The 14,175-nt window shown below is 46.5% G+C and overlaps 1 protein-coding gene and 1 long non-coding RNA gene across 7 annotated transcripts in view; both read left to right on the forward strand.

Annotated features, from left to right (window-relative positions):
* DEG9 (DegP protease 9) overlaps window positions 1-14,175 on the forward strand; it is a 23,047-nt gene continuing 8,872 nt past the window's right edge. For all 6 annotated transcript variants that reach the window (XR_015215974.1, XR_015215975.1, XR_015215972.1 and 3 more), the window contains exons 1-4: window positions 1-599; window positions 3,027-3,226; window positions 3,329-3,509; window positions 3,680-3,871. Coding sequence is in view for 1 of the 6 variants with exons in the window: in XM_086597966.1 (XP_086454092.1) it covers window positions 125-599; window positions 3,027-3,226; window positions 3,329-3,509; window positions 3,680-3,871 (1,048 nt within the window). In the remaining 5 variants the exon portion in view is untranslated. The remainder of the gene's footprint in view (window positions 600-3,026; window positions 3,227-3,328; window positions 3,510-3,679; window positions 3,872-14,175) is intronic.
* LOC147523254 (uncharacterized) lies at window positions 3,878-7,940 on the forward strand. The gene is made up of 2 exons (XR_015215977.1): window positions 3,878-7,138; window positions 7,210-7,940. It is a non-coding gene; the product is annotated as an uncharacterized LOC147523254 (long non-coding RNA).

Consider the following 14,175-nt stretch of genomic DNA (forward strand, 5'->3'; position numbering starts at 1 on the left):
AACTTAAATAAAATTACAAAAAATCCAATTTATTACCATAGATATATACTTTGGGTCCTGAGTCCTGACCACCATCCCCCTCAAACCCCCAAAGGCCAAAACCCTAAAAAAAAAAAAAAAAAAAATGGTAAAAAAAAGAGGAAGAAAACCGAAATCCCCGACCCCACCAGAAAGCACAACTAACGAAATCGAAAACGAGGAAGAACAAGTATTCTCCTTAAACAACGTAGAAATCATCGAACCCATTACACGCCGCAGTACACGTGGCAGACCACCAAAAAAACTCCCAAAACACTCCCATCAACAAAACAAGAATGAGAGCAATGGGGATGTTAATAATTATGTTGTGGAAAAAGTAATGCCATCAATGGATGCAGTAGTCAAAGTGTTTTGTGTACATACAGAACCTAATTTTTCATTACCATGGCAAAGGAAAAGGCAGTATAGTTCTAGTAGTAGTGGCTTCATTATCAATGGGAAAAGAGTCTTGACCAATGCTCATTCTGTTGAGCATTTTACTCAAGTTAAGCTTAAGAAGCGCGGCTCCGACACTAAGTACTTGGCCAATGTACTAGCTATTGGGACTGAATGTGATATAGGTAATGATAATAATTATAATATTATTACTAATTGTTTTGATGCAAAGTTTTTAGCTTTAGTGTGGTAATTTATGTAGCTTAAAGATGGTATGAATAAATGAATCATTATTGAGTTATCCCTACTATGTGATTATGAGTCTTGAACACATTAGGGAGGAAAAAGTTTGGTTTGTCCATGAAATGGTTTGGGCGCGTTTTAGAAGTAGGTAATAAATTGTGGAAGAACATTAGCGGGGAACAAAAGAGGGTGGTCGGTTATCTTGACTTATTAAGGAGGCTTATGTAGTGTTATGTTTAGGTTTCTCGTAGTGTCATAATCAAATGTTAAAAAATGTTTCAGGCAACATATTGAAAGCATGTATTATGGGACGACCTTGTCATATTCATTTTGTCAGCTATTTTCGCTTTGAAAAGAAAAGGTGTGGTTTAATGAGGATCACATGGGAAGCATATAAGGTAGAGTGGAGTGTGATTTCAGTCTTGAAGTATTTTCATAGATGTTGTAGATAAATATTTGGTTGATGCAGCCTGGTTTCTGTTCAGAAACTCCTGCGTCTGTGCTAATTGGTTGATTCCTACTTTTCTCTGAGATGCATTTGCAAGTGATCTGCTCCTCCCCAAGTTTTATTACTAATGTGAGCTATAGTCTTGGGACAGACTTTGAGTGCGGATTATTTAAGGAAACAAAGAGTAATTCCTGAAAATGTATGTAATCAGCAACACTTCGATAATGATGGTGGATTAATATACTTCTTTTGGAATCTTCTGTCCATTTCGGGTGGGCAGGAGATTTATACACTTGGAAGTTAATGTCTTGGACAGTGGAGATGACAAAGATTTCCTGTCTAGTGAGAGCTGTATATTGACACCTGTTGCCATTGTTTGACGATTATAAAAATTGACGATGCTTAAGTTATTTGATGAAGCAACATTGCTGCGGATGGAAATTTATGACAAGAAATGCTTGATGATACAAGTGTCAACTGGAAATATAAAGCTATTTCCAATTGGTGCTTTTTGTAGGGGATCAGGAAATTATCATACAGTTTTATTAAGTAAACTGTTTAAAGTGTAGACTTTAGACTTAAGCTCATTGTGAAGCTATTGGTCTTGCTAAGGTATATTGAGGTGGAGTCTATATGCTCTCCTCCTCTTTGCCTGATGTATCGTCTGTTCACATCGATGAAATGATATTTTCTATTTGTCAAAAGAAGATTTTTCATGTTAGCACTTTAAAAGTCTAAAGTCCAACGTGCTCCTGAACTGGTGCATGAATCTTCCACACCCATAGTCTTAGACAACACCCTTTGTCAACCTCTCTCTGATTTGAGCAGTTTTTTTTCACGCAAAGGGCATATGTAAGCCAAAGTTTAAAGCGTGGCAATATTCGAGCAGTGAATATTTTGCTATATATGGCCACAAATAATTAGATACTTTTGCTGTTATGGTTTAACGCTGTTTGAGGGTACATAATCTTTGGAGTCGTAGTGGTTAATTATTGAGCTTGGTTGCCTTGGCCACATAACTTTAGCTTGGATCTGTTCCTTTAGATATGCTAAATGACTTGGAGCTTTCCGCTGGCTGTGGAAAAGCTGAAAATAGCTTTCCATTGTGAGAGTGTGCATGGGTTTATAAATCCAAATATCAGGAAGGTTGAGATAAGATAAATTAGGAGAGAAGGAGAGAGAATAAGGTGAAAGCTGTACATCTCCATGTTTGCAGGAAATTGATTAGGAAAACAACTTGCTAAATGTAGGAGTTTAATTTATTATTTGCCTGCAGCGTAGTGATGTTCAACCGTATCCCCGTCTCTCCTCTGTGTAGTCTCTTTCTCTCCTGTTTTATCTCCACTTTGCAGGAATTTGGAGTCGGTGATCCAAACAGCAGTCTATATCCTTGGGAAAAATTTATATATTTTACTATTTGAATCCTCAAACGATACAGAGTGTCTCATGCTGGAATTCGAGGCTCTTTTCGATCAATTGTTTTTTGGACTGGTAGAAATGCTAGATATAGTGAGGTTACCTTTAAGGTAGTCAAGCCGAGCGTAGTGTGAGTATTTGGAAAGAGTGCAATCGAAGAATTTTAGGAAACATGAACATGTAATTATGGAGGAAATTAAGGAGTTCTTGTACGATTAGGCTAGGGGTAGTGTGTACTTAAAGGAGTTTGGATTCTAGGAATATGAGTGTAAGTGGGATCGGATAACTATGTATTTTGACTCATTGTGGGAGGTATACTTTGTAGATTACCTCTTTGTAAATCTGCTACTATCTTTGGTAGTTGTATTGTCGCTGTAAAAGAGAATGTGGAGAATCCGTTTATACATACCTAGTGTTACTTTGTAGTGTAACTTGAGAATTTTCCTTTGATGATATAGTACTGTATGTTTCCTTATATATGTTGTTTATATTGATATATTCACAGCACTGTTAACCGTTGAAGACAATGATTTCTGGGAAGGTGTGTTACCCGTGGAGTTCGGCCCATTGCCTGCACTTCAAGATGCTGTGACTGTTGTGGGCTATCCAATAGGAGGAGACACAATTTCTGTGACAAGTGGGGTTGTGTCACGCATGGAGATTTTGTCATATGTCCATGGTTCCACAGAACTTTTGGGATTGCAGGTGACAGAATTAGTTATCAATTATTCTCCATCTCTCCTACTGTCTTAACAATGTGATTCTTTCTGCTATAACCTCAGAAACTGTTTTGAGCTGTGATTACAGATTGATGCAGCTATAAACTCAGGAAATTCTGGTGGTCCGGCATTTAATAACAAGGGTAATTGTGTGGGAATTGCATTTCAGTCCCTTAAACATGAAGATGTGGAGAATATAGGTTATGTCATCCCAACCCCTGTTATTCAGCACTTCATTCAAGACTATGAGAAGAATGGAGGATATACAGGTAGGTTTCATTTGTGGAAATGACTTGGGTTTGTTCCTTCTCCTTTTCCCTTCTGTGATTGTTAATTATGCCCTCAACTTCTTCTCCTCCTTGGAGAAGGGGTTCACATTATTATTGTTACTGTTATTATTTGGGGGCTTAAAACCTGAAGCCTTTGTATATATATTCAGGCTTCCCAGCTCTTGGGATCGAGTGGCAGAAGATGGAAAATCCTGATTTGCGCATGGCAATGGGAATGGGTTCAGATCAAAAAGGTGTTCGTATAAGAAGAATTGAGCCTACTGCTCCTGAGTTTCATGTTCTGAAGCCATCTGATATTATCCTTAGTTTTGATGAAATTGATATTGCAAATGATGGAACAGGTAAGATTTTCTTATTTAGTTTTTTTTTAATAATTCATTTTGATCTTATTCTTATGTATGCTGGTTGCTCCTTGTTGTTATTTTTTACCTTCTTCCTATTCTTTATCCATTTGTTTTCACTTAAGTGATGAAAATTGTCTCATTGAGTTTCTTTCTAGCTTGCGAGGTTAGGTTAATGCTTCGGCGTTCATGATGAATCTTTTCCTTAGGTTCGATTAGTCTATCGTGTTCCACTTGAGTAAACAAATAAGGTGCTACTATTCAACTGGAGAAGGTGGTGAACAGTTGTCTTTTGTTAGATAAGGCTGAACTGAAATGACTTGAAAGTGCGACCTCCATTTAACCAGATCGTTGATACACATAATTGTCCTGAACATATATATCTAATGAAATGTTCAAGACGAGTGTCAACTCAAGAACATGAAATGAGGGAATTGAAATACCATATGAACGTCGTCTTAAAGTTCGGCTCCCAAGAGATGTAACTTGAATGAATTCTTTTAGTCAAGAAAACAAAATAGGAATAGGAGGGATCAATATTTCCTTAGTCATTGCCATTACTTTTTTTTTTGCTCGGTGTATGAACACAAATTACAACCTCTAAGATCTAATGTCCTAATACTCTCTCCCTCACTCTCTCTCTTTTTTCTTTTTCTTTTTTCCTCCTCTTTTCCTTTCCCTCTACTATTCCTATTTATATCCTTCTCCCTTCTTTCCTATCCGTTGATCTCCCTCCCATCCTCTGGTCCACACTGGAACACCTGTCCTCTTAGGGTTCCGCGGCCTTGCTGCTGTACCCCCCGTTCCTTCTCCACTAAGTTGCCTCTTCTTTGACTCTGACCGCACTTTTTCTCACATGCTCCTGTACGGCCTGTCCCCTTTTAGGGTGCCGCGGACACGATCTGGTGCTTCACACCTCCGCTCTTTTATCTTACTTCTGGCCAGCGAGCATGCCACCTCGGTCGTTACAAAATAGGCTAACACAGATGCCCCCTCTCGGCCCTCGGATCCGCTTGGGTCCGCGGGTCGAGACTCGCCAGCTAATCCCTTGAGGTGATGTCCCATCCTAGGACCTGTCGCTGACCTCTGAAGCATCATTGCATCTGACATCCCTGCTCCCACGCTCGCTTTGAACCTTGGGTCACCGAACACGTGTCTCATAGCACGTGCCTCTCCTCGCACGCGCCACCACCTTTGCCTCCTCGAGTTTTGTGCGAACACGCGTCTCTCCCCGTGTGGCTCACTTTTTCCATGTTTTTTACACTTCTACCCTTGCCTTTTCTTTTCCCGCCTAAAATAAAACTCTTTGCTCCCCCTTTGTCTTTCCCACTTCCAACCTTTCCTCTCCAGCTCCTTGCAACTGTCTCCCATTTTCTCTAGCCCCTAAGCCATCCACCTCCTTCTTTCCTTTTCTTCCGGCGAGCTGTCCGTCTCTCTTGCACTCGCTCCATCATAGATCATCATCTGGTTCAGCTTCTCCCTCATCAGGTTTGTGCTTTCCTCTCCTCTCTTTTCGTTTATAGGCATTTTTTTTTTTTTTTTTCTTTTGCTACATGCGTTTATTTCCCCCCCTCTGTTCACTTCCTTTGCCCTTGTGTGCTTTTTGCGATCCCAAACCTAACTCACCATTACACACTAGTCACTGCCATGTCGGACTCCCATTCTGGTGGCTCCTCCGTTACCAGATCTGGCGGATCTAGGGCTTCTTCCTCCAGATCTGCTGACTCCACCGCACAATCTGAACCGGCTGGACCCACCACAGACCGGTCGGAGTCCCCTTCTTCGGGGCCTACTCTCTCATCCGCAGCTCCTTCTACCTTAGGGAGACCCTCAACGCTCCCTCCCCAGCTTTCTCATTATCGGAGGCCCAACTTGGCCGCCGTTCAAGCCGCATATGGCATCCCGGGAGACGTGGTGTTAGAGCACGTACCAGGTGTCACCCACTTTCCCCACTTGGTTCCACCGCGGCCCGGATGCTTAGTAGCTACTGTGGGGCAAATCGCCGTTGGGATCCGCTTCCCCCTATCCTTACTGGACGTTGAAGTCTGCAATCACTTCAACATCCCGCCGTGTAAAGGCATTGACAACTTCTGGCGTATCATGTATGCCGCCAACTATTACAACAGAATGAATACTCCGCGGATTGGCCTGCATGATATCACGGCTCATTACTTCATAAAAAAGAGCACCAAGCTTGGGAGTATAGGATATCAATCGTTCTGCGTGCGCCCGCAGAAGAAGTCCTTTGTTATCCGTGTTACCACCTCTGACAAGGTGTGGCACCACTACTTTTGTATGTGTCCGGGAATTTCCTTTCTGCGGATCTCCCTCCAAAGCTGTCCCTTAGACACTCCCATTTCATTGATCACGGTGAGTTTAGTTAGCTGTTGTGTTTGCCCTTAAGGTGATACCTTTCTTAACCAGTTTATTCTTCTATGTTTCAGGTTAGGCCCCGGACTCGCACTCCCACGTGTACGCAGGTGTTTCCTTTGAAATTTTCGACAGACTCTGCGGCTTAGGAGATGGCCAGTGCAACATCCTCGGCATTGACCCCAGACAAGGGCAGCCCGCTCCTTCTAGACCCTTCCCTTAAAGATATCGGAAAGTACCGCGGTCTTTTGTACCTTCTTCCGCCGCCCAAAGAGAGGAAACCCAAACTCTCTCCACCTAAAAGCCGGCGACGCAAGCGCCCGGTCCATCGGTCTTTTGGGTTCACCACCAAAATATCTCACAGTCAAGCTCTTTGCGTCGCGGGCTTCGATCTTTGAAGGCCCCCCGTTGGTTCCCCGAAATAGCCCATTCGACCCTACTCCCCGATCCTATTCTTCCATAGCTGATTGGGAGGACGACTTTGCTCCTACTGCCAACATGGACGTCTCCAAACTTAAGCTCTGGGAGAGTGATTCTGAGGGTGAGGCTCCCTCCAACACCGCGGCCAAGGGTCCTCCTGCCAAGAAGGCCAAGACCACCGCTTCAACCTCGAAGCCCGCTACTTCTCGGTCAGCTTCACCACGGCCGGCAACCCCCTTACGCCATCCCGGGAAAGAGGCCGTCCCCATCGGTCCCCTGCCTTCGGGGCCAATCGAACTCTGGCACCCTCAATTCAAGGCTAGGGACCGTGACATCACAACAAGGGACTCCGCGCTAGACAACCATGCGGTAGCCGCCTCTTTATTCTTCAGCTCCCATCTCCCGCGGGACCAAGCTTATGAGGACTCCGGCTCCTTTGCCTCCCACAAGGCTGCGATCTATACTGGATGGGAGAGGGTATGCCTCCCCCCCTTTTCCCCTTTTCTCCTTTACTACTTACTTCTCCCTAATTTTGTTCCCTTTTTCAGCTGAGCCTTGATGTGGGCTATGTTATCTGCGGTCTTACCAACACCCTGGATGCCCTTGAGATGGTGAAGGCGGAAATCCACGGGCCCAAAGGATGGAAGGCCAAGTATGCAAAAATGGAGGCCGAGAGAGATGATGCCCGTCTTTCAGCCATCAAACACCACAAGGAGCTCTAGCGTGTAGAACAAGCGCATCAAGATTATGTGGCTGGCATCACCTTTCAGTTGGAGCGACAGAGGGAATCGGATAGGACCGCGGCTAAGAAGGACCTTGAACAATCACTGAAGGATGCCGCAGAACATTTCAAAACCTTGGCCTCTAAAAAGATAGCCAGGGAGCTGAGGCAACAGCTAGAAGCCCTCATCGCAGCTGGGCATCTTCTTCCTGACCAACCACCGACCACTGCCCCTCCTGACTCCGCGGTCGCCTCTCCCGCTCTGGACCCCTGAGGCTGCTGTCCAGCCTGGCGTGTCATCCTCCCTTATAGATGTGGATGAAGTCACTGAGGCAGCGGAGGAGGATCGACTGCCGGTGGATGCCTCGGAGGACCCCAAGTGACACTTGCCTGTGTTCAGCTTTAACTGTTTATCTTTCTGGTCATGTACTTCTACGAATTCAATTTCTTTTTGTTACAACTTGCGGGCTTGGATTTCTGGGTAGTCCCAGCAAGCGGTGGACGAATGCGTTTCTAGTAAAACACTTTGCCCCCAATTAACTGGGTGATAGATATATCTATTTTTGCGTACCGAGTGCCTTTATTTCCGCACTTGTTGACTCTTTTGCATTATATTTTCGTTTGTCTGACCTAACCCTTTATTCAACGCTACCCTCGAGGCGTTGAGGGCCGTTGAGCATGCCCGGGCCACTCAGCGTGCCCCCAAGTTGGCCTTGGCGATGTTGAGGGCCCTTGAGTATGCCCGAGCCACTCAGCGCGCCTCCAAGTGGACCATGGAGAGGTTGAGGGCTGCCGAGCATGCCCGGGCCACTCAGCGTTCCCCCAAGTTGACCGTGGAGATGTTGAGGGCCACTGAGAATGCTCGGGCCACTCAGCGTGCCCCCAAGTTGACCTTGGAGATGTTGAGGGCCGCTAAGCATTCCCGGGCCACTCAGCGTGCCCCCAAGTTGACCTTGGAGATGTTGAGGACCGCTGAGCATGCCCGGGCCACTCAACGCGCCCTCAAGTTGGCCATGGAGATGTTGAGGGCAGCTGAGCATGCCCGGGCCACTCAACATGCCCCCAAGTTGACCTTGGAGATGTTGAGGGCCGCTGAGTATGCCCGGGCCACTCAGTGTGCCCCCAAGTTGATCTTGGAGATGTTGAGGGCCGCTGAGTATGCTCCCCAAGTTGACCGTGGAGCGGTTGAGGGCCACTGAGTATCCCGGGCCACTGAGTGGGCCACCAGATTGCTTTTCACCTGGAACCACCTGTCCGCTGCCTTTGGCCTAAACCACGCATAAACGAATATCCATACATCAGATGAATGAAGATTGCTATTACTTTCATTGACATATTAGCTAATTCAAAACATCATTACAAAGCGCAGATGAAGCAAATACACTTTTCTTTAATTTTGAACACAACAAAGATAAACTAATGACTAAGTTACTCATAGGATTTCTTCAACATCCGGATGTTCCACGGCCGCTTGATGTCCTCCCTAGTGTAGTCTCGCGAACCTCAGGGTTCCTCGGCGTCCCAAACCACCACACAAGATAAGGTCCCTCCCAGTTGGGACCTAGCTTCCCGTCTGTCTCCTCCTTGGTGGATAGGGTCACCCTCCGAAGCACTCGGTCACCAACCATGAACTTCCGTGGCTTCACACGTTTGTTGTACTGTCTCTGCAGCCTCCTGTGGTATTCTTCCAGTCTGATGCGAGCGGTGTCCCTTCTTTTCTCAGTAAGGTTCAACTCCCCCGCCAATATTTTCTCATTAATCCCCGCTTCCACAGCTCTGTATCTAGTTGTCGATGCCATCATCGCCACAGGGATCACTGCCTCTACCCCATAGGCCATCGCGAACGGGGATTCCCCTGTAGATGTTCATGTGTCGTCGCGATACGTCTACCCACGATTACACGCGTAACCTATCCGCCTAACATCCTCATGCGTTTCTCCAACTCTTTCTTCAGGTTATCCATTATCACTTTGTTAGAGGACTGTGCCTGACCATTCCCCTCTAGATTGTAAGGGGCATAAAAATCTTGCTTCACTTTGAAGGCTTGGAGGAAGGCTCTCACCTTTCCCCCTGTGAACTGAGTTCCATTATTCGCGATGATGGTATGCGGCAGCCCAAACCTGCATATTATATTCTCCCACAAGAATTTTCTCACCTGTTCCTCTTTCACCTGCTGCAGAGCCACACCCTCAACCCATTTTGTGAAGTAATCGGTCACGGCTAGCATAAATCTCCTTTTCCCGCTGGCCATAGGCAAAGGTCCGACGACATCCAACGCCACATAGCGAACGGCCATGGGCCGAGAACTTTGTGCAGATGGTTCTCAGAGCATGTATCGGCCCGCCGAAAGATCCGCATTTCGAATCTCTTGGCATACTCGGTGGCGTCCCCTTTTCATGTGAGGCCAAAAGTACCCCCGATAGCGGTAGATGAAGCCGTTGTCCTTCCCGGTGAGTGAAATTTTCCACAATCTCCTTCGTGAACCTCACCCAATACCTCTTGCACCTTCTCATGCGGTCCTGGCATTTCGGAGAGGGTCTCATCGACACTCACCGATATAATTCACCATCTAGCAGAATGTATCTCCGTGATCTCTGTTCTATTCTCCTCCTTTCCCCCTTGTCTTCTATTTCTATCCCCGTAAGGTAACTTTTGATGGACTCCACCCACCCGGGCTCTTGCTCAGTGACTGACCACACCCCCTGGTCCTCTGCAATGCTTGGTTTACTTAGCACCCGGACTTCAATGGATCTGCCCTCTGCCCCTAGTAGAACCACGCGCGCGTATGCCGTATGTTGGCATGTCCGTTCTCTCCCGAGGCTCGGATGAACGAAACCGATTTTCTCGGCGGCCCGACCGCCACAACACCTCTAAGTATTTAGCCATCCTAGGACATCGGGCCGTGAACCCCCCATTGACCTGACTTACCACTAAGGGTGTGTTTGTTAAATTTTAACTCATGGAAAGGAAAGGAAATAAAATAGGTGGTACACTATGGAATGGAATGGAAAGGAAATAATTTTAAATGGTATGTGTTTGGTAAACTGGGGAAAGGAAAGTAAAAACTGGGGAAAGGAATAATCATGTTTGTTTGCAAAAGCTATGGAAATGAATAATTGTATTGTTGGGTCGTGGGTGTATTAGTAGTAAGTCCCTATCTATCTATTTCCTTTCCTTTTTTTTCCACAAAATTTTTAGGGGTTAGCTAAGGACACAAAACCTTTTCCATTTCTATGATTTTGTTTCCATATGGAAAAACTCATTTCCTTTCCATGGGTAAACAAACGCCTTAAAAACTATGGAAAATGTGGACCACTCTTATTTTCCTTTCCTTTCCATAATGTTTCCATCATAACAAACACACCCTAAGTTCGAATAAGAATATACTCTCAGCTCCTGCACGCCCAGGTCTCTGGCCAAGTCTAACCCTACTATCACCGCCTCATATTCTGATTCATTATTCGAAGCAGCAAACCCCAGTTTCATTGACAGCTCCAGGCGAGCATTATCGGGGGTGACTAGCACCACCCCCATCCCATTACCCGTGTCAGTAGATGACCCGTCTGCGAAGACCCTCTATCCGTTTCGCATGTCCCACGGGTCCAGGGGGTCTTGGCTCGGGTTTGCCTCCTGTTCCATGACCATCTCCTCCCCCCATGTGGGGTCCTCGGTTGGGAACTCGGCCAGAAATTCTGCCATTGCCTGGGCCTTCTCCGCGGTTCTGGTTTGGTACTCAATGTCATACGAGCTCAGCAGCACAGCCTATTTCAACATTCTCCCCGATTTCTCTGCCTTCAATGCCTGTTTGAGTGGCAAGTTTGAAATAGGGTTTCAACTTGAGTGTCAAGAAGACCAGAGCCAAGGCATACTTCTCAATCTTACTATATCTTGTTTCGGCGTCCAACATCGTTTTGCTTTGGAAGTACACCGGTCTTTCTGCCTTGTCCACTATCCTGATCAACACTGAACTGATTGCACCCTCCGACACCCGTAAGTATAAGTACAACTTCTCCTCCTGCCCTGGCCGCGACAAGATTGGGGCCCTGCCTAAGTATTCTTTCAACTCCTGGAAAGCCTTTTCACATGCCTCGGTCCACTGAAAGTCAGTCGTCCTTCTCAATAGCAAGTACAAGGGTCAGCACTTATCTGAGGACTTAGATATGAACCTATTGAATGCCGCAACCCTACAGGCCAGCCGTTGAACCTCTTTCACGTTCTGCGGAGAGAGCACTTCCAACAATGCCCTTATTTGATCTGGGTTGGCTTCTATTCCGCGGTACGTGACTATGTACCCCAGGAACTTCCCGGATGTCACCCCAAATGTACACTTTTCTGGATTCAACATCAGTTTGTGCCTCCATAGTATAGAGAATGTCTCCTTTAGTCCCGCCAAATGCTCGTCTTCAGTCATACTCTTCTCCACCATGTCGTCTATATAAATTTCCATCCGCTTTCTGATCTTACTCTCAAACATCTTCTCCCCCACTCTTTGAAATGTTGCCCCCGCATTCTTCAAACCGAAGGGCATCCTGGTGTAACAGTACGTTCCTTCTTCCACTATGAACGCCGTCTTTATCCGGGCCGTACATCATCACTTGATTGTAGCCCATCGATGCGTCCATGAATGAGAAGAACTTATACTCTGCAGTACGATCCACCAACTCATCTATCCGCGGCATCGGGTAACAATCTTTCGGACATTCCTTGTTGACTTCCGTGAAATCCACGCACATTCTTACTTTCCCATTCTTTTTAGGCACCACCACCACATTCGACAGCCATTCAATGAACTTGCATTCGCGGATGATACCCGCATCCTTGAGTTTCTTTACCTCCTCTCGAATTCCTTGCGCATATTGTGGTTTCATACCTCTCATTTTCTGCTGGATTGGGCGGGCCCCTTCCTGCATATGCAATCTATGACACGCGAACTCCGGGTCCAATCCCACCAGATCCTCGATCGTCCATACAAATACATCGCTGTTTTCAGCTAACAAGGCACTCAGTCTCGCTTTCCAATCCTCCTACAAGCTTGCCCCCACATTCACAAACTTCTCCTCCTCGGACACTCCGATGTTCACAATCTCAATCTCAATCTCAATCTCATCCATGGTCTTGCCCCCGACGAGCGGCCTCTTTTCTTCGGCCGCGGTCTGTAATTGCTATGCTAGCTTGTCCCCTGTCTCCGGTGCCTCGCCACAAGGTACGCGGACAAGATCCCTCACTGTTATCTGGTGGAGGTTCTGAGCCGCGACTTGATCAACCCTTATCTCGTACATTCCCCCATTCGTCGGAAAACGGATCACCTGGTAATAAGTAGAGGGGATTGCCTTCATCTCATGAATCCACTTTCTTCCCAGGATCGTGTTGTATTGCGAGTTAGTGTCCACTATCATAAACTTGGGGAAAACGGTCACCGGCAGTACTAGTTCCCCCAATGGCTCAGTCATGCTGCCATTGAACCCGAACAAGTTAGTCTGCGGAGGCTTCATCTGCTCCCTTTCTATGCCCATTTCTTCCATCGCACTCCGAAGAAATCCAATCGAACTTTCGCGATCTATCGGCCCACTATTCACCATGTAATTCCCCATCGCTATGGTAATCACCGGTAGCGATCTTCGTGGGTGAGCTCATCGACTCCAAATTCTTCGTGAGAACTCTATCCCGCCATTTCCTTTGCTACCCTTGAACCGCCGCGGACTACTCACCACTTCATTTATCCGCCGCAGACCGGTACGTTTTTTCTCTTTTATCCCCCTATGTTCCTTTCCTTCGTTTCTCGCTTGAATATATGACATTTATAGTGCCGTGATTACGCGCCGCAGCTAGAACCCTTTCGACCGGCTGAATTTCTTTGATATGTTCCTTCAGCTGTCCTCTCCCAATCATTCTCTCCACTAGCCATTGTAAAGCAAAGCATTCATTGGTAGCATGATTCCTGACCTGATGGTACGCACAAAACGGCTTACCCTCTATCTCCTTAGGTGAGCTCCGCGGTTCTTTGTAATGTCGTTGTCCCTTGATCAGGGGCAGGACTTCCTCCAACGGCTTGTTCAGTGGAGTCATGTCCATATCGCGATAAGGTTTTCTCTCCCCTGTTCCGCTTGGGCTCTCTCTCCTCTCCGACCTCGGGCCTCCCCAGAAGCTACTCCGTCCCGTGCCACGGCCCTGTCTCTGTCCCTCCTATCCTCCGCGGCCACGGCGTGCACTGACTTGTCGGATTTCCTGGGCTCCTTACTATTTCTCCGCAAAATGTCCTCGTAGCGTATGTATCTTTCTACCTTCAATTACAAAGCATGCAAGGTGGTGACTTCAATCTTCGATACTGATTATCCCTGTTTCAATCCATGTTGGAATGCTATGACCGCGGTGCGCTCATCCAAACTCTCCACCCTCAGCGTCTCTTCTTTGAATCTGCATAGGAAATCTCTGAGTGTCTTTGCGGACTTCTGCTTGACATTAAAGAGATCCGCTATGTCCACTACCCTCTCCTTCTGATGGATGAAGTGGCCCACAAAAGCTTGCTCCAACTCCTCGAACCTTTGAATGCTCCGTGATGCCAACCGGTAATACCAGTCCGAGGCTTCCCCTTTTAGACTGGCAGGAAACATCATGCAACGGAGGCCATCATACTTCGCCTCTTGCCACAGCGGCATCTGTTGTCGGAAGTGATGCAAATGGTCCGCCGGATCTCCTTTTCCGTCATACCTTTCAAACCACGGCTGCGTAAACCTCTTGGGTACCTCTGAATTCCGTGACCGAGGCGCTGGATTCGATTCAGCCGTCCACCACT

This window comes from Coptis chinensis, chromosome 1 (assembly GCF_015680905.1).
Source record: "Coptis chinensis isolate HL-2020 chromosome 1, ASM1568090v1, whole genome shotgun sequence".
Classification (NCBI taxonomy): domain Eukaryota; kingdom Viridiplantae; phylum Streptophyta; class Magnoliopsida; order Ranunculales; family Ranunculaceae; genus Coptis; species Coptis chinensis.